The 20537-nt window shown below is 37.6% G+C and overlaps 1 protein-coding gene across 4 annotated transcripts in view; it reads right to left on the bottom strand.

Moving 5' to 3' along the window:
* Wdfy3 (WD repeat and FYVE domain containing 3) overlaps positions 1 to 20537 on the bottom strand; it is a 179624-nt gene that overhangs the window by 31591 nt on the left and 127496 nt on the right. For all 4 annotated transcript variants that reach the window (XM_090343279.1, XM_090343281.1, XM_090343280.1 and 1 more), the window contains 9 exons: positions 19018 to 19186; positions 16325 to 16488; positions 13200 to 13348; positions 12460 to 12580; positions 11458 to 11543; positions 8311 to 8391; positions 3812 to 3866; positions 3152 to 3271; positions 309 to 426 (listed from right to left, as the gene is read on the bottom strand). In XM_090343279.1, coding sequence (XP_090199405.1) covers positions 309 to 426; positions 3152 to 3271; positions 3812 to 3866; positions 8311 to 8391; positions 11458 to 11543; positions 12460 to 12580; positions 13200 to 13348; positions 16325 to 16488; positions 19018 to 19186 — 1063 coding nt within the window. The remainder of the gene's footprint in view (positions 1 to 308; positions 427 to 3151; positions 3272 to 3811; positions 3867 to 8310; positions 8392 to 11457; positions 11544 to 12459; positions 12581 to 13199; positions 13349 to 16324; positions 16489 to 19017; positions 19187 to 20537) is intronic.

Here is a 20537-nt window from a genome sequence, read left to right as displayed (position 1 = left end):
CCCATGTATGAAAGTGTATCCAGGACCAAATCTGAGTAGAGGGAGATTGTGGTGCGATATTTCTTCCACTTGCAAAGCAGACATACTGAGTTTGCTGCCAGTACCCTGAAGAGCTAGCTACCAATGCTTTTGGTGCATGACTATACTTTCATATGAACAAATCAGATTTTTCTGCTCTAATAATTCATCTGTAGGTCTGCACATACAGCATAAATAGACATAAAGATGTGAAAGCAGCTTGAGGAAGTGTGCCAGGATGTCAGACTACGAGTGGGTAACTTTTGAATGACAGAAGAAACGTGGCTTACCATTAGGGTCCTCCCAGTCTTTGTAGCGCTTCTTATACTGAGCCAGTCGTTCGTCTGTCTGCGCTCCCATTGGTTTGGCCAGGTTTCTAAATGTCTTGGGATTAGTAAGATCTACCTCCTAGAATACAAAATAAAACCATTGTCAGATTCCTTAAATTCTACCAATCTAGATCTAATACCTATAGTGAATTGTGATTATTTACAAATCTGCTAGCGTGGGTGGGATGGAATAGGCAGAGCTGAACTCAATGTGTATGCACTGTTCATTCATACTTTATAAACAGATACATGGAAGTTGATTAACTCAGTTTGAAGGCAACTGCTTTGGGAATTACAAGAGTCCCAGAAAGGAACCTGAATCTAGGCCTTGGGGAGGAAGGATAAGGGGGAAAATATTTCCGGTTTTTAGCAAGGGCCCAGAAGAATACTGTGGATACAAAAGCTCCAATTCATCGCTATCCTCTATTGCTCCCTGAAACAGAGAACCACATTTCCTTTTTGTGCCTTCCCCTAATGTCCAGTTCCCTCTGATTTCACTCATGACCATTTTCCTTTTAAACTGAAGTTATCAGTAATCTATTTTTTCTTGAGCAACCTACCGGATCAAGTAATATACAACCACTATAAATTCTTTTTGTCTTTCAGCGATATTTGAAAAGTTCACCTGTGTTGACCTAATTCATATATTTGAAAGGAAACTTACTCCTTTAAGTTTTAAAAGCAGACAGTTGAAATACATGCATGTATGATAGGGCATCATAACTGACTTGTGGCCATGTGTATAATCCTAGCTACTCAGGGGACTGAGATCTGAGGATCAGGGGTCAACAGTCGAAAGCAAGCCTGGATAGGACTGCTCATGACATTCTTTTCTCCAATTGGCCATCAATGGGAGCTGGAATGTGGCTTTGTGGTAGACTGCTTGCCTAGCATGCATGAGGTCCTAGGTTTGATTCCTCCATACCACATAAACAAAAATAATAATAATAAAAAGTGAGAAATGGAACTATACCTCTAACCTTTAGTAAAAGCCTATGCTAGAGTTCTAACCTTGAATAAAAAAAATCTCAGGGACAGGACCCAAACCTTAAGCTTAAGTCCCAGCTCTGATGTGGGTGCAAGTAGAGCACACGCACACACGGACGCACGTACCCCCCCAAAAAAACACACACACATACTTTTGCATGAGAAAATAATTGGTATTTAATAGACATAATTTAATTATTGTATTATCCTTGCCAAATTTACTTGCAAAGTACCTTATATTTAATTCAACAAACATTCAGTACATACTGTCAGCCATTGTTATTGAGGTTGGGATTTTAGAGACACAAAAGAACTCTGTGTTCAGGGTCAGACCAATAGCTTACTGTAAACAAATACTTATGTGAATAGGGATAAAAAAGAACCATGACACAAAACAATAATGCTGTTGGGGAATGAAGTGGACAGAGGACAGAAAGAATAGTGTTCACTATCCAAGGGGGAAATGTCTGAGTGCCTTCAGAGATACATTAAACTAGCTAGGTGAGTTACTAGAGGAGAAGAGATATAGGTGCAATACAAGTGTTCAGGTGAATTCCAGACAGGTTCAACTGACAGCAAGAATATTCTCAGGACAAAAATGTACTTAAATCTTTTTGGATTTCCCACATCTTCCTCTAGTTAATTTAAAGGGAAAAAAATACATTTTATGGGTCATGGGGCTTGAACTCTGGGCCTGGGCATTGTCCCTGAGCTCTTCAGCTCACGGCTACCACCATACCCATTAAGCCAAGCCCCATTTCTCTTTTTCTAGAGATTAATTGGAGATAAGAGTCTCATGGTCTTTAGAGCCCAGGCTGACTTTGAAAACGGCGATCCTCACATAACAGCCTCCTGAGTAGCTAGGATTACAGTTGTGAGCCACTGCGCCTCGCAATATTTTCATTTTTTTTAAATCAGCCTTTATTCCAGATCTTTTCTTCTACTGCACGAATTTATGTACCAAAATGTGCATTAGGTATGCATATTAACAGTATATGAAACATTCAAATGTAAATGCAAAATATATTCATGATTATGTAGAGAGGGTTGAGTTCCATTCTTTCATTACACTACCATTATCTGAGGATACCTTTACCCCTCTTTCCCTAATATCATGATGTATAAAATTTCTGATGATCAAAGCATCCCAGATTATTTTTTGTTGTTTGTATTTGGATTCAACTTCCTTGAGCCTAGTTCTTTTGCTTGTGGTTTAGCTTTCATGGTTTTGTGCACTAAATGCTCGAACTGGCTTCAAAAGCTGATTTTCCTATGTTCGCTTCTTCAATAGCTGAGTTTACAGGTATAAGCTACCACACCTGGCTCAATTTGAAGAGTAACTTTTTTCTTTACTTTTTTTGCGTATTTATTTATTGAAAGCCAAACTTCTCTTATTTTGTCCCATCACTGGTTCATCAGAACTAATTAGATTGGAGGTAAAATAAGAAAGGAGAGGTAACATTTACATGCACTTACTGATACCTCAATCATGAACATGCTTACTTGTGAAAAATATTCTTCCAAAGCTTCTTGGAAAAGTACACAAAATTCCTTTTATCTGGCAAGAATACTCTGCAAAGAGGTCATTTCACATTTTTCTAGTAAATAATTCCAACTTCAGAGAACTCAAGGGAACTGAAGGTGTTGTGAGTACACAGGTCAATTATTTAAGCTTGTTTACATGATTAAGCTACAATACTTCTCCTTACCTTGCAATAGATGCCTGTGCTACTACAAAGTAAAATACTGGATAATTTCAGTGCCTTAATTTATTTCTGCGAATATATTCAATCAAGTCAAACCATTTTGAGATTTACCTCTGAGTCGTAGTCTGCGAGGATCCAGGGAAAGACGGGGTACTGCATGAGATCATTATATGATCTGCCAGCCAAAGTGTTCAAATGCATCAAATACTGGAAGTTGCTGATTTCACCTCTCTTGCAAAAGATAATAAAGATTCATTTTAGAGAATCATCTATTGCTACTACACTTTTTAAAAAAAGTATACGCAAAATGAAGCATAGGGCAGTTTCTTTTCTCAGAAAAAACAAAAATAGTTTTTTCCCCTAAGAAGAATAAAAAGAAAAAAATTCTTTGTGGTATACATTTTATGGAAAATTAAAAGTACTTCTGCAGCCCAGGCAGGAGAGTTTGTGAGACTCTTATCTCTGATAAACTACTCAGAAAAAGCTGGAAGTGGCACTGTATCTCAAGTAGTAGAGCTTTAGGCTTGAGAACAAAGAGGCTTAGAATAATGCCCAGGCCCTATGTTCAAACCCCAGGACTGGTCGAAAAAGAGAGTGAGAGAGGAGAAAGAGGGAGAGAGAGGGAAAGGGAAGGGGGAGAGGGGGAGGGGGTGAGAAGCAGGGAGGAAGGGAGAGGGGGAAAGGGAGAGAGAGAAGAGAGGGAGAGAGAGGGAGAAAGACATATCACTGCTTACAAAGTACCAAGAAAATTTATCTGTTCATTAAGCTTACCTCCCACCTCTGAGTTACAGACTTCTCTCCAACCAAAGTGCTAAGCAATCCTGATCTAGAAAAATATATAAAATAAAACAATTTATAGGCAATGTAATTTTAAGATGCAGGTCTGGAGTTGAAAATTTTAAGTCACCTGATACAGGAAATTCTCAGACTATAGACCTAAGGGATCAAGTAATTATCTTAAAGGTTACCACCAACATTTTGAAATATAAAACAGAACAGAAGAAAATGGAGACTATCAACAAAATTATTTCCTTTTAACTTTTGGATTCAGCATTTGCATACAGTGATATATTTTACATGTGTGTCCACTGGTATGTGCACATACACGCATACATATCTCCATGTCTAACAAACACACACAGTCCTCCACGCCCAATAAATGGGTTAATAATTTTTTTTGCATGTTTAAGCTAAAAAGCTTGTCATCTTGAAATACATATATATGTATGTAATATATGTATACATATATGTATGCGATATATGATATATGTATATAAACTGTATATGTGTATTATGTATGTATACATATATGTATATGATATATAGTGTATATATATATATATATGTAAAGTCTAGGTCATGATCAAAAGAGTTAGAAAAACAATTCAACTTTTAAATTTTCAATAAAACTCATGTAAAATCCAAAGTTAACTAACAGAAGTAAACATTGCTGAATAGCTTACCTATAGGCATATATTTCCTAGTAATGATACAAAATAAATACAAATGTTTTATATTATATATAATATTTACACTGGCTTATGATATTATGTACTTCATATTTTTATTTTGTAAATACAAAATTTACACATAATTTTATATAGTATGAAAGAATCTTGAAAAAAACATTCAACTTAGGAAAGAATTCTTAAAAGTTAAAGAACTGTGAACTCAATACATAGGTAAGAATAATGGGACAGCAAGTTCAAGATGATCCATCATAGGGAAAAGAACCAGTCATTAGTTTGAAAGAAGAAAAAGGTTCAATGTGCTCTCAGGAAAATGTTCATTTCCTGCATTTATCATCTATCTATCTGCCTACCTGCCTGTCTGCCTACCCTATATACCTACCTACCTATTTCTGGTAGTAGGGAGCAAACCCAGAGCCTTGTGCATGGTAGGCATAGCATGCCATCACTGAGCTACAGCCTAAATTCTCTAACTTACCATCCTTCTGCCTCTGCCTTCTAAATGCTGAGGTTATATGAATGTTCCAACATACCTTTCTTACTTCCTATATTTGTTAACAACACAAAATGGTTTACAACAGAGTATCATTTTGTTGATGATGGAAGCAGGTATTCAGCATTTATATTTGCTAAGCCTGGGCTACAGAAAAATAAAAGCAAAAACAAAGGAATACACATCAACTTAATACACTTAGATGCACACAGAGGGAAATTCTTTCCTAGAGTTCATGTAATTTTCTTGCATGTTACAATGACCAGTTTGCAGCCCCCAAAGTACTGAGCAACTGGTAGGTATATGAATTTGTGAAAGGGCTATATCATCTAGAAAAGTAGTTTAAAATTAAAAATATCCAAAACAGAGTAAAAAGAAACCAGTGACAAGTCCGCACATATACCAGCTCAAGTTTAAATTTACATGTCAAACAAAAGAGAAAGGAACAGAGCAATTTGCAACAAACATGGTAAACAGAGGGGTGATACACACATAGAGAAATCAAATCTATGAACTGATGCCAAGAATTCAAGAAGAATGGGGCAAAGGATGTGGGTAGTTTGTAATGACTGAAAATGAACAACAAATCTTGCTGATTAGTAATGAATAAAATACACATTTAAAAATGAAAAAGCATTATAAAATCAGTCAGATCTTAAAAATTAATACACAAAGCTATGTGATCTATTGAGACAGATGAACTATCTAAAAATGGTGAATTTTTATGGCTATCAGCTTGGTTTTGTTTATCAAGAACGTGAAAACTCATGCACCTTATCTTACTAAGGACACTACCCTAAAAAGCAATGAAGAGTCACATTTCTAATATAAGAAAACCTGGTACAAATGAAATAGTAACAACAATGCTACATATATACATATATATGTATATATATATGAATAGTTACTAAGCCAAAGACGTGTGAATATGTAAATATAATACTGACTGGAAAAGCAGAATAAAGGCTTACATTCAAGTATACACATAGTGGTGCATGAGCCTTAAGAAATAAATTCATCAGATATAAATATATCTACCTAGATATAAAGGTCTATGATAGACTATATATTCTATAGATATATATTGATATATAGATTGATATGCATCTATGACATGATATATCTATGACATAATTTTAATTATGTTCTTAATTTATGTGCCAGTGATTGCATATAGAGATTTTTTTAATACTTGATTGTAGAACAAGACATCTGAAATATTATGTAAAAAGTTTTTTGTTTTTATTGCCAGTCTTGGGCCTTGAACTCAGTGCCTAAGCATTGTCCTTGGGCATTCCTCAAGGCTAGTGCTCTACCACTGGAGCCAGAGCACGACTTCCTGCTTTTCTATGTATGTAGTACCAAGGAATTGAACCCAGGTCTTCATGCATGCCAGGCAAGCACTCTACCACTAGGCCAAACTCCCTGCTTATATAAAAAGTTTTAATAAAAAAAAAATGTGAAGGTAACTCAGGCAACCACTTTGGAAAGCAGTATGGAGGTTCCTCAAAAAATTAAACGTAAGGTTTCTACTGATTATTACAAAGGAGGGAAACCATTGAGCCTATGTTCCTTTGAGTCTGGCTTACTTCACTTAATATGATTTTTTCTAAGTCTTTCCATTTCCTAACAAATGGGGGATGCTGTTTTTTCTGACAGCAGCATAGAATTCCATGTGTATACATATCACATCTTGTTGATCCACTCATAAACTGTGGGGCATCTGGGTTGGTTCCATATCCTAGCAGAGATTTACAACAGAGAAACCTAGATACATAAGGCCAAATAGTATGACACTAAATGAAAGGACCTCCAGGATATAGAAACAAAAGCCATATATTGAGTGATTGTTATCCTTAATGTACTACGTTGTCTCTCATCTCTTTTGCTGTCCCTTGGTTACCTTATATTGTTACAGTATTTCATCTTGTTATCTGATATACCATATATATGTTTATTTGGTTATTTGAAATAGGATAGGGAAGGGGGGAAAACAAGATGAGGGTCAGGAGTGTGGGGAGGAAAATGGGGATCAAGACATGAGAAAGGGTATCAATGTTTGTGAAGTAATGCACCTTCTATTTGGTGAATATAATATAGCCCTTCTATTAATTACAATAAAAATATATGAAAAAATAATTAAACATAAGCCGGGTGCGGGGGCTTTTTATAATCCTAGCTACTCAGGAGGCTGAGATATGAAGATCACAGTTTAAAACCAGCCCAGGAACTAAAGATCATTAGATTCTTATCTCCAATTAACCACTAGAAAACAGGGAGTGGGGCTATGGCTCAAGGGATTGGATGTAGCCTTGAGCTGAAGAGCTCAGGGACAAAGCACAGGCCCAGAGTTCAAGTCCCATGACCAACAACAACAACAAAAAATTAAACATAAAACTGCCTTATGATCTAAATTCTACTCCTGGACATTTATCCAATGATTACAAACTAGAATTCAGTGAAGACACCAGCATAACTATGTTTATTGAAGCATTATTCACCATAGCTAAGGTGTGGAACGAATCCAGATGCCCCTCAATGGACAAATGGATCAAGAAAATGTGATATATGCATATCATATCAAATATTATAATATCCATTAGAAACAATGATATTGTACTATTTGTAAAGAAATGGAAAGACTTGGAAAATTGTTACATGTAGTAAGTCTGCCCAGAAAGACAGGATGGATTGCTTTCTTTTATATGTGGATGCTAGATTTCATTTGTAAACTTATAAGTAAATACTTTGGGTGTATGCAAGCATATGCAAATGTATTAACTACAATACAGTAGATTCAAGGGAGATTTCATAGTGTAATTCATTAGAAAGGCAAAGTAAATGTTCAGCAAACTCAAACACCAGAGCATAGATACTAAAAAATGGTAGGGCGGGGCCAAGAGGAAAGAGGGTAGATGGATGAAGAGAAGAGGGATAAAATGCAGACAAAATGCAGACAATGCATATCCTACAAAATTAAGAACAGTGAGAGAGGGGATGGAAAGGGGAGGAATGGGTTAGAATGTTGAAATGGTGACACTAATCAAAATATATTGTACTCATAAATTTATCAAATTTATGAATACATCTGCTTAAAGATAATATTAAAGAAAAATGCATCAAAATGTGAGCAGCTATTTACCATGAATAATTGTGGATAGTTTTTTGCTTCTGTCCAGGATTTAGTTTTTCCTACTGCTCTCCATAGGGACAAACACAAATGAAACATCAAATAATACTCTCTAGATATGAAACATCTTAATTGGACAATTAAACTCCAACAAGGAAGAAAAGAACAAAGCACCTACCCCTGCTCCACACTGGTGTTGGGTCTCTGTCCAGATACAGATTCTGAACTGTCGGTTAGAGATGGCACTACTGCCAGAAACCTGGAAAATTAAAAAATAGCATACAGTTGTACATGAAGCCTCAGAAGGGTCTAATGATCACCTAAAAAAAGATGGTTCACTTAGATCTTTACGACCTCCCTATAGCCAGAAAGTAGCAGACCAAGGGAACAGATGACAACCAGAACAACAAATATGATAGTTCACTGCTTTGCAATTTTTTTTCCAGTCTCAGGGCTTGAACTCAGGTCCTAAGCACTGTCCTTGGGCTTTATTAAGGTTAGAGCTCTACCACTTGAGCCACTGTACCACTTTCAGCTTTTTCTATGTATGTGGTACCAACAAATCAAGCTCGGGTCTTTGTGCATACTAGGCAAGGACTCTATCACTAGGCAAAACTCCCCCCACCCACCCAGTTTTTTTTTGCCAGTCCTGGCGCTTAAACTCAGGGCCTGAGCATTTTTGTTGGGCTTCTTCCTTAAAGCTAGCACTCTGCCACTTGAGTCACAGCACCATTTCTGGCTTTTTCTATGTATGTGGTACCAAGGAATCGAACCCGGGTCTTTGTGCGTGCTAGGCAAGCACTCTACCACTAAGCAAAATTTCCAGCCCCAAAGGCTTTTTTTTGGGGGGGGGCAGTCCTGGGCCTTGAGCTCAGGGTCTGGGCACCGTCCTTGGGCTTTCTCAAGGCTAGAGCTCTATCACTTGAGCCATGGCAACATTTCTGGCTTTTTTCTACGTTATGTGGTACTGAGGAACCGAATCAGATTCTTCATGCATGCTAGGCAAGCACTCTACCACTAGGTTAAACTCCTGGCTGTTGTTTGTTTTTAATCAGTGGTGGGGCTTGAACTCAGGGCCTGGGCTCTGCTCAAAGCTAGCATTCTATCACTTTGTGCTACACTGTCCCTCTCTGTTTTTAGGTGGCTAACTGGAGATATGAATCTTATGGACTTTCCTATCTGGGCCCACTTTGCCCTGTGAGCCTCAGATGATCCTCCTAGGATTACAACCGTAAACTACCAGCATCCAGTGTTTTGTACTTTTTACCTGCACTGTCACAATACCCAAGATCGGCTGAGGGGCACAGTATCTAACACTGATTTTCAGGAACTGAGTCAACTTAATAAAGTAGAACAGGTGATCACAGATAGATTCACCTGATAGCAAGTAATGATGACAACTAAACAAATGATAGCCGAGACCTTACCAAACAAATGCAGACACATACAAGAAAGGACTTTCACGTACACTGGGAAAAAATGAGAAAATTCCTGGAATCAATCTTTTTTTTTTTCTTTTCTTTTTGGTAGCACATGGGGCTTGAACTTGGCCTGGGTGCTATCCCTAAGCTCATCAGCTCAAGGCTACCACCCTACCCTTGGGCCAAGCCCCACTTCCCATTTTCTAGAGGTTAATTGGAGATAAGAGTCTCAGGTCATTTTATGTCTGAGATGGCTTTGAACCTTGATCCTCAGATCTCAGCCTCCTGAGTAGGATTACAGGTGTGAGCCACAATGCTTGGCTTGAACATGGATCTTGAATGTAACATGTATACCTAAGTTTCAAAATTAAGACAATTTCATCCCCTCATGGGAGCTTCTAGTTATGAAGGGAAAATAACTGCCTAGTGCTAGAAACAATACTGCTTTTAAAAACTGATATTTATATAAAAAGTGGATCTTAGTCCCTTTTATTTCTGTGTGTGTGTGTGTGTGTGTGTGTGTGTGTGTGTGTGTGTGTTCTAGCGCTTGAACTCAGGGCCTGGGCACTGTCCTTGGGCCTTCTCAAGGCTAGCAAGTTGAGCCACAACATCACATTGGGCTTTTTCTGTGTATGTAGTACTGAAGAATCGAATATAGGGCTTCATGCATGCTAGACAAGCACTCTACCATTAAACCACACTTCTAGCCCTTTTTTATTCTGTTCTTAGACCACATTGTACTGCTCCCCCCCCCAACAATGAGCTATATATTTACTTTCTGCAGTTTAAGTTACCCACAGCCAAAGGCAGTTCAAAACATTACATGGATAATTTCAGAAATTAATAATTCACAAACTTCTCCTTGAAGCATATTACAGTATCACTCCAGTTAATTTTAGTTGTTGTTGCTAATCTCTTATTGTGTCTATTTTTAAAGTTAAATGTTGTTAGATATACATATAATAGGAAAAAGTATCTGCAGGAGTCTGCAGGAATGTATAACTCTGACGAAAGGAGGATAACTGTTCAGTGCTATATTTTACTGACACAGTGCTACATAAAAGCAATTATTTTTTCATGGAACAAATCTAAATACAAAACTTCTAGAAGCAGAGGAATTGTGCACATTGTATCTCCCTTCAGAGAGTAAGAGTGAATTATGGGTTCACAGAAGCCTCATTATTTGCACATCCCCAGAAGTACAAGATAGGTGGTGTGTTCTCCTTGGCAACCCAGAATTGCCTTCTCCTGAGGCAAGGAGGATCTCCGGTTTAAGGCCAGCATGGGCTCTAGACATAAAAAGACTATCTCATAAAACATCCTCAAGTGCCAAGGATATATACACTATTTTTCTTTTAAAATGTAAAATCTAAATTTAAATGCAAAATCTCATTTACTCATGATAAAATTGGTGAGAACAACAACTTCATTTGGATGTTCTCCCTTTTTCCCCAAGAATAAAGGCACACAATTTCCCTTTCAAGGCCAGAGAAGACTTACCCGAATGTAATTACCTTTCTAAGCAACCTCATTCATTAAGCTCAATAGCAGGGGATGCTATTGTTTTCATTTTGAAGAAGCCTATTTTGAGCCTGAAATATTTTTTTTAAAGCACAGGTTCATCCTCCTTTACCACTGAGAGATACAAAACTACGATAAAAGTAGCCTTTGATAGCCTCCACTTTAAGTTCCCAGAAGGAAAAATGTTTCACAATACATTTGCATCACTTTAAAAGTTATAAAATAATAATAGTTAAGAGACTAACAATAAACAAGTATTTTCTTCAAAGATGTTGGCTCACAATATACAGTCTAGATTTTCAAAAGCTAGTAGACTGGTTGGTAACAGGTTCCCCTCCATATCTTCCCACAATAGAGTATAAAATATTCTTAATAAACACTACCTTTGGTAGACTTTGTTCCTAATTCCTTTCTGAAAAGCAAGGAGATAATTCCGTCCATCTCCAGAGAAAACTTCAACAGCAATAGGCTGAAACAATCACAGAGAGAGAGAGAGAGAGAGAGAGAGAGAGAGAGAGAGAGAGAGAGAGAGAGAGAGAGAGAGAGAGAGAGTGTGTGTGTGTGAGTGTCAGATAAAACAGTAGATCACAAGTAATATTACATATTAACTTTTCCAGTATTAATTTCCACAATGCTTAAGTTAATTTCTTGACTGAATGGCATTTTTAGTTATGAATTCTCTGAAGGTTATGCTAGACAATGAAAGATTTGTTTAATTTTGTTCAGTTTTTATAAAATCTTTACAAATAGATAATTCTAAAATTATGTTTTTAAGATTATAAATACTATGTAATTTCTATCAAAAGCCAATTAAAATATTGACTTATCCCAGACAATGGTAGTTCATGCCTTTAATCCTTGCTATTCAGAAGGCTGAGATCTGAGAATTGCAGTTAGAAGCCAATCTAAGCAAGAATGTCTGTAGGGTTCTTATCTCTTAATAAATTACCAAAAAACTGGATGTGGAGCTGTGGTTCAAGTGGTAGAGTGCCAGCCTTGATCATAGAAGTTTAAGGACAGTGCCTAAGTCCTACGTTCAAAACCCCAGGATTGGCACACACCCAAAAAAAGTTGACTTGCAACACAGGAAAAAATGGTTAACAAAGATCATTAAATCTTAGGTGTGTGTGTGTGTGTGTGTGTGTGTGTGTGTGTGTGTGTGTGTGTGTGTGTGTGTGTTGTGCCAGTTAAATCGTTAACAAAGATCATTTAAATCTTAGGGTGTGTGTGTGTTGTGCCAGTTTGAGGCTTGAGTTCAGGGCTTCAGCAAGGCTAGTACTCTACCACTTGAGCCACAGCACCACTTCTGGCTTTTTTCTATGTGTTGAACTAAAGAATTGAACCTGGGTCTTCTTGAGTGTTAGGCAAGCACTATATCAACTCACCTGTAGGAGATACCTTCTTTTATGCACTTCTTTGATATCTTCATATGCGAAAATGCTGCATGTTCTCTTGAGTTGACTGGGGCCTTGCCTGGCTCCTCTGGGGATAATTGGTTCATGCATACTATATAGGTAGCCAAGGAAAAGAGGAGAAACAAAAACAACAAAAGGTAAGTTCACTGCTCAACAGAGGACTTGACAATTTTAAACATATGACTAAAAGAGAGGTAAAATATCCAAATTTTTCTTCAAAAGTATGTTTAAAGAGAATAATCTGGTTACTCAAGTTTCTAACCTTTTCTCTGGCTTTGTCTTCTGAGTTTCTCCCTACCTACTATCTATTTTATTTTGGTTGGTAGTGGGGCTCAGGGCCTGGGGGCTGTCACTAGGCTCTGCAGCTCAAGACCAGCCTTCTACCACTTTGAGCCACAGCTTCAGTTCTGGTTTTCTGGTGGTTAATTGGATATAAGAGTTTCAAGGTCTTTCCTGCTGGGATAGCTTTGAACTGTGATCCTCATATCTCAGCCTCCTGAGTCGCTAGGATTACAGGTGTGAGCCACAGTGCCTGGCTCCCCACTATGCACTACAGAGGAAAAGGGAGATGAAGAGAACTCAGCTAATCCTGCTTGGGATCTAGCCATCCACCTGCTAGGATCCTTAGAGTATACGCCAACACTCCTAGTTACATTTTTTATCTTATAAAGGCAGCTCTATACTTCGTGGCTCTTCATTCATTTACTTACTTTGGAGGCAAGGTTTCAATATCTCTTATTTCCCTGGTTGCTGTCATGGTAAACCCATCAATCACATAAAAATGCTCTTTCCCAAAAAGAAGTAGCCCTTCACTGGTATCCAGGCCCTGGACTCGAGCACAACGGTACATGTGTTGGATCTAGAAAGAAATGCACAAATATAATATTCTTTAATATAATTATCTTAAGTAACTTCAGATTATTACTGTTTTTCTGTTATTCTGTTATAGCAAGCCTAGCTAGGCATAACAAAGCTACATTTAAGCCCTTTAAGAATGAGCTTAGAACTAAATATATAACTCCCCTATGACCCAGCAATTCCACTACTTGGCATTGACCCAATCATCCAGAAACAAGGACATACTAAATCTACTAGCACAACGATGTTCATTGCAGCACTATTTACCAGAGCAAAGATATGGAACCAACCCAGATGTCCCTCAGTTGATAAATGGATCAACAAGATGTGGTATTTATACACAATGGAATACTATGCTGCTGTCAGAAAGAATGACATCACCCCATTTGTAAGGAAATGGAAAGACTTAGAAAAACTCATATTAAGTGACTCAAAGGAACATAGACCCAATAGTCTCCCTCATTTGTCATAATCAGTAGGAATCTTGGGCTCTCCCAGCAGAGATTCATAATAGAACAAATCTAGATACATAAGGCCATATACTATGACAATAAATGTAAGGACCTCCAGGATATAGAAACAAAAGCCATATAATGAGTGATTGTAGTCCTTAATGTACTATGTTATCTCTCATTTCTTTTACTGTCCCTTGGTTATCTTAATATTCACCTTGTTATCTGACATATTTTATATATATGCTTAACTGTTATTTGAAATAGGAGAGGGAAGAGGGGAAATCAAGTTGTGAGGGAGAAGGGGGGGAGGGAAATGGGAAACAGGACATGAGAAAGGGCATCAATATTTGTGAAGTAATATACCTTCTATCTGATGAATATAATGTAACCCTTCTATTAATTACAATAAAAATATATGCAAAAAAAGAATGAGTTTAGACAAAGTACCTGTTTGCAGGTACTGTCAGTGGACTGAAAGGGCCATTCCCTCACACTGTCAACCCATCTATGTACCCCACCTAGCCCTTCTATCTCTCTCTATGTTGAACAAGGACTTTCTATATGCCAGACACATGGTGCTACCTTCTAAGAAACAAGCCAGTGAGGTCTGTGCTCTCATGGAAGGGACCAACACAATAAAGCTTAGACAAAAAAGGGGCCTCAGGGAAACATGGAAGGGGATTAGAGTAAGTGTTTACCACAAAAGGCAAGATGATGTAGGGGGAAAATGATATGCAGGGCCACAGAAATTCCTCAGATCTGTAGTTAAACAGCGATAGATCTGGTGGTTTCTTAATTTCCATACATTTGTTTGCCACCGTGAGTTTGTGCTGAGGTATCAACAAGAGAAAGGATGCAGTCATATTAGGAACTGCTGTTGTCTTCTCTCCTGTGAAGTCCTCTGTCCTTTCCACACTCCTACTTGGCCCTGAGTTTTGGAAGGTGACCTCTCCCTACTTGGATCTTGTCTCCTGACAGACTGTGGTGCCATTGTAAAAAGCCAGGCTTGGCAGAAGCTATGTTTTCCTCACAGGAGGAGGGATTATTAAATCTCTCAATGTAAGTATTGTTTTCTTTTCAAAGGGAAGTAGCTAATTCTCAGTGAAATTCTTTCTTGCTTAAACTCAGTTCAATGTGAGTCAAAGGGAAAAAAATCAGCAACTAAATAAAAGCTACACAAATGTCAAATAAATGTCAGTTGGAATACATTTTCTGCACTATTCAAATTCAAAGCAATTACAGCAAACACATTACCCAAGGATTCAAAGTTTCAAAAATGGACAGAAAACAGAAAATTCATTTCTACTGGCTGGGGAATATAATTAGGAGAGGAGAAATATTGGCCAAGCAGCACAGATAGGTAGAGCTACGACAGAGAGTAAGTTTCAGTCATGTTTCCCATGACACTGTGCCCATGGGTAGCGAAAATTCATTACAAATTTCAAACTGACAGAAATCGGTTAATAAGACTTCACAGAGTAATAAATTGATGAAATGAAAAGTTATGCTAGATAGTGTGCCAGACTCTTTCTATAATGTTTATAGATAAAAAAAAATCACAATGTATCAAAATGCAGTTATTCTTTGTCAAGAGTATACCAAGATCTAATAGGCAAAGAACAAACAGTGTTATTCTTTATGCAATCCCTCTCTCCCCCCCTCCCTCCCTCCTCTTACTCTTTCATTTAAAGGCATATTGTATGTGCCTTATGTGATTGAAATTGTATAAGGCAATGGGATAGGAAAAAGAAACAGTGCGTGACTAAGAAGAGCTCATTGTTTGGAAAGAGATAGATCCAGAAATCAATGATTATTATAACATATGCAGACAGCTATAAAAGGCATTCTAAAGGGGCAGAGAAGGATAGGTAACTAAGCCTGAGCTAACAGAAAGCTTCCTATATATAGGATTTATAACATGGATTAAAGGACAAATGGGATTTACTAGGCTAGAGGCTATGCAAGTGAAGAAGAAAGTGGTATTTGGGGAGGGAAAAACCTTGAGTTTGAGTAAAAAAGTCTGAGTCAAGAACTGAATTAAAAAGTGTGGTGGATATAACAACATGGTGGCACAGATGCTTGCAGGGGGCCAGGTTACAAGGAGTGCCAGTGAAAGGAGTGGGAAGAATGTAGGAGGGAGGGGGTAAAATGAGAGCACATCACAGGTTCCTGGAGTGAAGAAGACTAAATTATAAATACGGGACCGGAGGCAAGGATATACATTGGCTGAGGCTGTTTGTAATAACTAGAAAAACAGAGAAAACACAACAACACAACAAAATAAGACCACACTGCTGAATGAGATATGTACTTGAACTTGCAATAGTGAATTCTTCAGTCTAACCAAGAAAGAATTAGGTATCAGCTGACAATATTGTATTGGGACAAATTTTACAATGCTAAATTTATATGGGAAGGTCAGGAAATTCTTGAACATAAGACTAAAATATTGCCCTTAACCATTTACACCTTGTCTTGTAATTTACTTTAATACAACCCACACTTTTAAAGAAGCACAGTACCTTTTCTCCTTCTTCTAAGAGGCGCAGCAAAGTGGCATTGTCTGTTTTCTCCTCCTCTTCTATAGAGCTGCTCTCTGCAATCTGGTCTTGTAGCTGGTCCTGGTTCTCCTCATCTCCTCCATCAGGTGCAGATCGAGAGCGTTTTAAAGGAGGCTTGACCAAACCTGCAGGACAAAATCCAACAAGGCATGTGATATGCATGTGACATGGGAGCAGCAGTGGAGGGCAACAGTACAGCCTCAGAGTTTGATGTGTCCCCACGAGTCCATGCATTAAGGGTTTGGTCCTCAGTGTGGCACTTGTGGAGGCGGGAGGACTTTCAAAAGGAAAAACCTATAGGGAGGAAGGGAGGTCTGTAGAGGCATGTCCTTGAGTTTCCTTGATCCTTCCATCTTCTTTCTGTCTCCTGATTGCATGAGATGGGCACTCTCTGTGTGTTATGTTTGCTGCAGTGGTGTATTGCCCTTCAGAAGAAGACTCTGACAAGCACAAGAACTATGAAATTGTTGGCCAAAATGTACATCTATATTTTACAAGTTGATTTCTCTCAGGTATTTGTCATAATCCTTTCTGTACATTTCCAATTTGAGAAAACTTAGAAGGTATAGGAGAGTCAAGTCTGGTGACTTGTAGCAAAGGGTTCAAAGTTAAAGTGTTGTGTGACTTTGGTAAATTATTTGTTGTTTTTTTTTTTTTAAGGTTCTCCAATCTTTAAAGGGGTTACAGTTATAAAGGGGTTACAGTTATAGGCATCAGGTAGTGGGTATATTACTTCTTGAACACTGTTACCCTTTCCGATGTTTTTCTCCCACTTTCCCTTCCCCAACCCCCTCCCACTCATTTTGTTTTTCCTTTACCTTCCCACTTTCAAATACACAAATAAATGTATATATTTTCTCTTTTAAAATTTTAGTTTTCTTATCAACAAAACTAGGACAAGAATATTATCTCCCTTGGAAAATTTTTGGGAGAATCAAATGAGGTGATTCTTATAGAGGTTCAACTCATACTTAGTACACAGTAAATTCTCAGGAAGTGTCAGCTCATGGTGACAAACTGAGAGTTTAGCATAATTAATAGTGAGAATTGTGCTGCCTGGAGATGAGTGTCATTAAATGTGTATTTAAATAAAAAAAAGTCGTTATCACAAATACAGATAGCTGGTTCTGTGTTTAAGAGAACCCATTTAGCCATGCTTGTAACAACCATTCCAACTCTCATTTCACAAGCAGCAATAAAGTTTTTCAAACATGAGTGAAACATGTTTGAAACATGAACATTTTTTTTTTTTTAGTTTTACAGGTACAAGCCTTTTGTAGATTAAGGAAATGTGTAGTGCCTATATTTTGTAAGCTTTATTACAAATCACAACAGAAAAAAATTATGCCAGTTGATGACAGTTACCAGAGAGGTCTCACAATACTGTATGGTCTTGAAATACATTCTGTATCAGAACTTTTATTGAATTATCATTTCTTAGTTGTACAATGCAAAGTAACAGCATATATGCTGGTAATAGGTATCCTAAGTATTTTGGAGATGTCTAATAAGTCAGCTGTTAAATATCTTACCCTTTTTATATTAGATAATGTATTTATACATTAGAGTATAACAACAAGTTAGGAAAGGTAAAAATCCTGCTGAGAACATTCACAATGAGAAAAACTTCCTTTCAGGTACATTATTTTCAGGTAAATGAACCAATTCTCTGTCCTGTTTAAGATCTTCTATAGTCTAGCAGTCACAAATCAATGTCTGTAATTTTACCTCAATTAATGTAGGGACTGGAAGAATGAGGCCCAAAGAGTAAAGTGCCAAAGACCTACATTCAGTCATTTCTGAAATTCTCTGTGCCTTGGCTTATATCCAAGAACTACAACTCTGTACCCAATTTGGTAAGTTTTCTGTGCAATTCCAACAAATAAGTTTTTTTTCTGTGTGTGCCAGTTATCCAGTTATGAGGCTGTAACTTAGGGCCTGGGTGCTGAGCCTGAGATTTTTTGCTCAAGGCTAGTGCTCCATCACTTGAGCCACGTATTCATATCCACGTATAAAAATCAAAAAGCCCACAGTCATTTTAGTCAAATTTATCAAATACTAAATCCCCTAAATTTAAATTTAGAGTAACTTCTCACATAGTCCTAAGTAGTTAGCCAGTATGAATTAATGCCATACATAATGGTTTTAATTTTACCAGTAGTTGTTCAGTTCTTAGGTACTTTGCCTAAAATATCTAGCACCACTGGGCACTGCGTGAAATATCATAGAAAAAGTTAATAAGCAATGAGCACATGGCTTTCATCTGTAGTCAATAAAGAACCAGTGGTAGAGAAGTCCATGAATCTTTAGGAAGAGAGAGAGACAATGGAGACACTACTAAGGGTGGCTCTACAGCTTTTACTTTCCCATTTTCTTTCTTTTTTTCTTTTTCACCAGTCCTAGGGATTGAACTCTGCCTGATCACTGTCCTTGGGCTTTCTCAAGGCTAGAGCTCTATTGTTTGAGCCACAGCACCACTTCCAGCTTTTTCTATTTATGTGGTATTGAGGAATCGAACCCAGGATTTCATGCATGGTAGGCAAGCACTCTACCACTAGGCCACATTCCTGGCCTCCAAGTTCTTTTTCTCATATAAATTCACACAAGAATCATTCCAAATGGATTCTTAACCAAAATCAAAGAGAAAGGCTAACCTTTGACTTTGGCAATGGTGTCCTCGCCATGCTCTGGCTCCTGCTGGGCAGCTTCACCTTCTGAACTCTCCACCACGGTGTCCTGGACGATAGCTGGGTTGCCAGAGGCCAGGCGCATGTAGTATTCTTTACTGTCATAACTTACAGCTCTTCTGTACCTGGCAGGTTTCTAAGAAATACCAAAAGAATATGACTCAGATAAATTTCTTCAGGGATTATAATACAAGCTTGTGAGGAGAGGCATGCTTCAAGATTCTTTGTATTCCCTTTCTTTTTTGGGGGGTGGGTGGGTAAATTTAATAGATGTATACAGAGTAAATCCATAGACTTCTAGGTTAAGTTGCTCTACTTTAAAATACCATTGGCTTTTGGGAAAAAGTTACATAGATCAATATCAATGATTTCTTTTCTTCCTCAAACAGAAATAACCAAACACAAGTCTAACCAAACAATGTTTCAGGACGGGTACTGCCTTCCTCACTGCATATCAGAACACCTGCCCATGGAGGACAGGAGAGAAGGCCACTGTGGAACAGAGCTGTAAGACACTGTTTGGTTGTGGAAGAGCTTGGGACTCTGATATTGTCCCAAGTAAAGTAAGAAGATCAGGCCTGAAGCACCCATCCATTTGGAATAATCTATATTAGGTGTTTACTTCTCAAAAGTCAGAGACAATCAGAATTGCCCTACATTGTGCCAGGTTTCACTGCCACCCAGGAAATAGGCAACATCTTCAGATACTTCTAAAACAAGACACAACCCAGAACCAAGCATGTTTCCCATTCGATGGCCCCCTCAAGTTAACTCTCTAAGAGGAGCTGTCATCTCTAATTACTTAAAACACTTTTGGTTAAAACTACAACTAAGGGATTATATAACATGAGAGCACATGTTAAGTCTGTTTTGACGAAGAATTAATCATCTAGAAATTTAAGGAAAGGTTTAAGGTTTTGGTATTTTGATAGAATATTTATTTTCTAGAGTAGTCACTTTATTTATTTATTTATTTATTTATTTATTTATTTATTTATTTATTGCCAGTCGTGGGGCTTGAAATCTAGTGCCTGAGCACTGTCCTTGGACTTTCTCAAGACTAATGCTCTACCACTTGAGCTACAGCATCACTTCCAGCTTTTTTCTATGTATGTGGTACCAAGGAATCGAACCCAGGTCTTCGTGCATGCTAGGCAAGCACTCTACCACTAGGCCAAATTCCCTGCCCGAGTCATTAAATTTTATTCTAACAATAGGTTTTCTAATTGACCTAAATATTTTCCCTAAAATCATATATGATGAAAATGAAATATTGAAGTGAACTACAGAGGAAAGTATGCATATATAAATTCCCAAGAGAAGAATTATACTTGAAGAAAAAGATGGTATATGAATATGCTATAAAGCTTTCCTCTAGATATCTTAGTTCTCTTTTCCTATGAATAGGAATAACTAATTTAAAAATTCTATTATTTGAATACTCTTGAAATTCAAATAGTCAATATATATCATCTCCAATAACACTC

This window comes from Megascapheus bottae, chromosome 13 (assembly GCF_031878675.1).
Source record: "Megascapheus bottae isolate mThoBot1 chromosome 13, mThoBot2.hap1, whole genome shotgun sequence".
NCBI classification, from domain to species: Eukaryota; Metazoa; Chordata; class Mammalia; order Rodentia; family Geomyidae; genus Megascapheus; species Megascapheus bottae.
The sequence above is the reverse complement of the archived record's forward strand: the minus strand, read 5'-3'. Positions and strand labels throughout refer to the sequence as shown.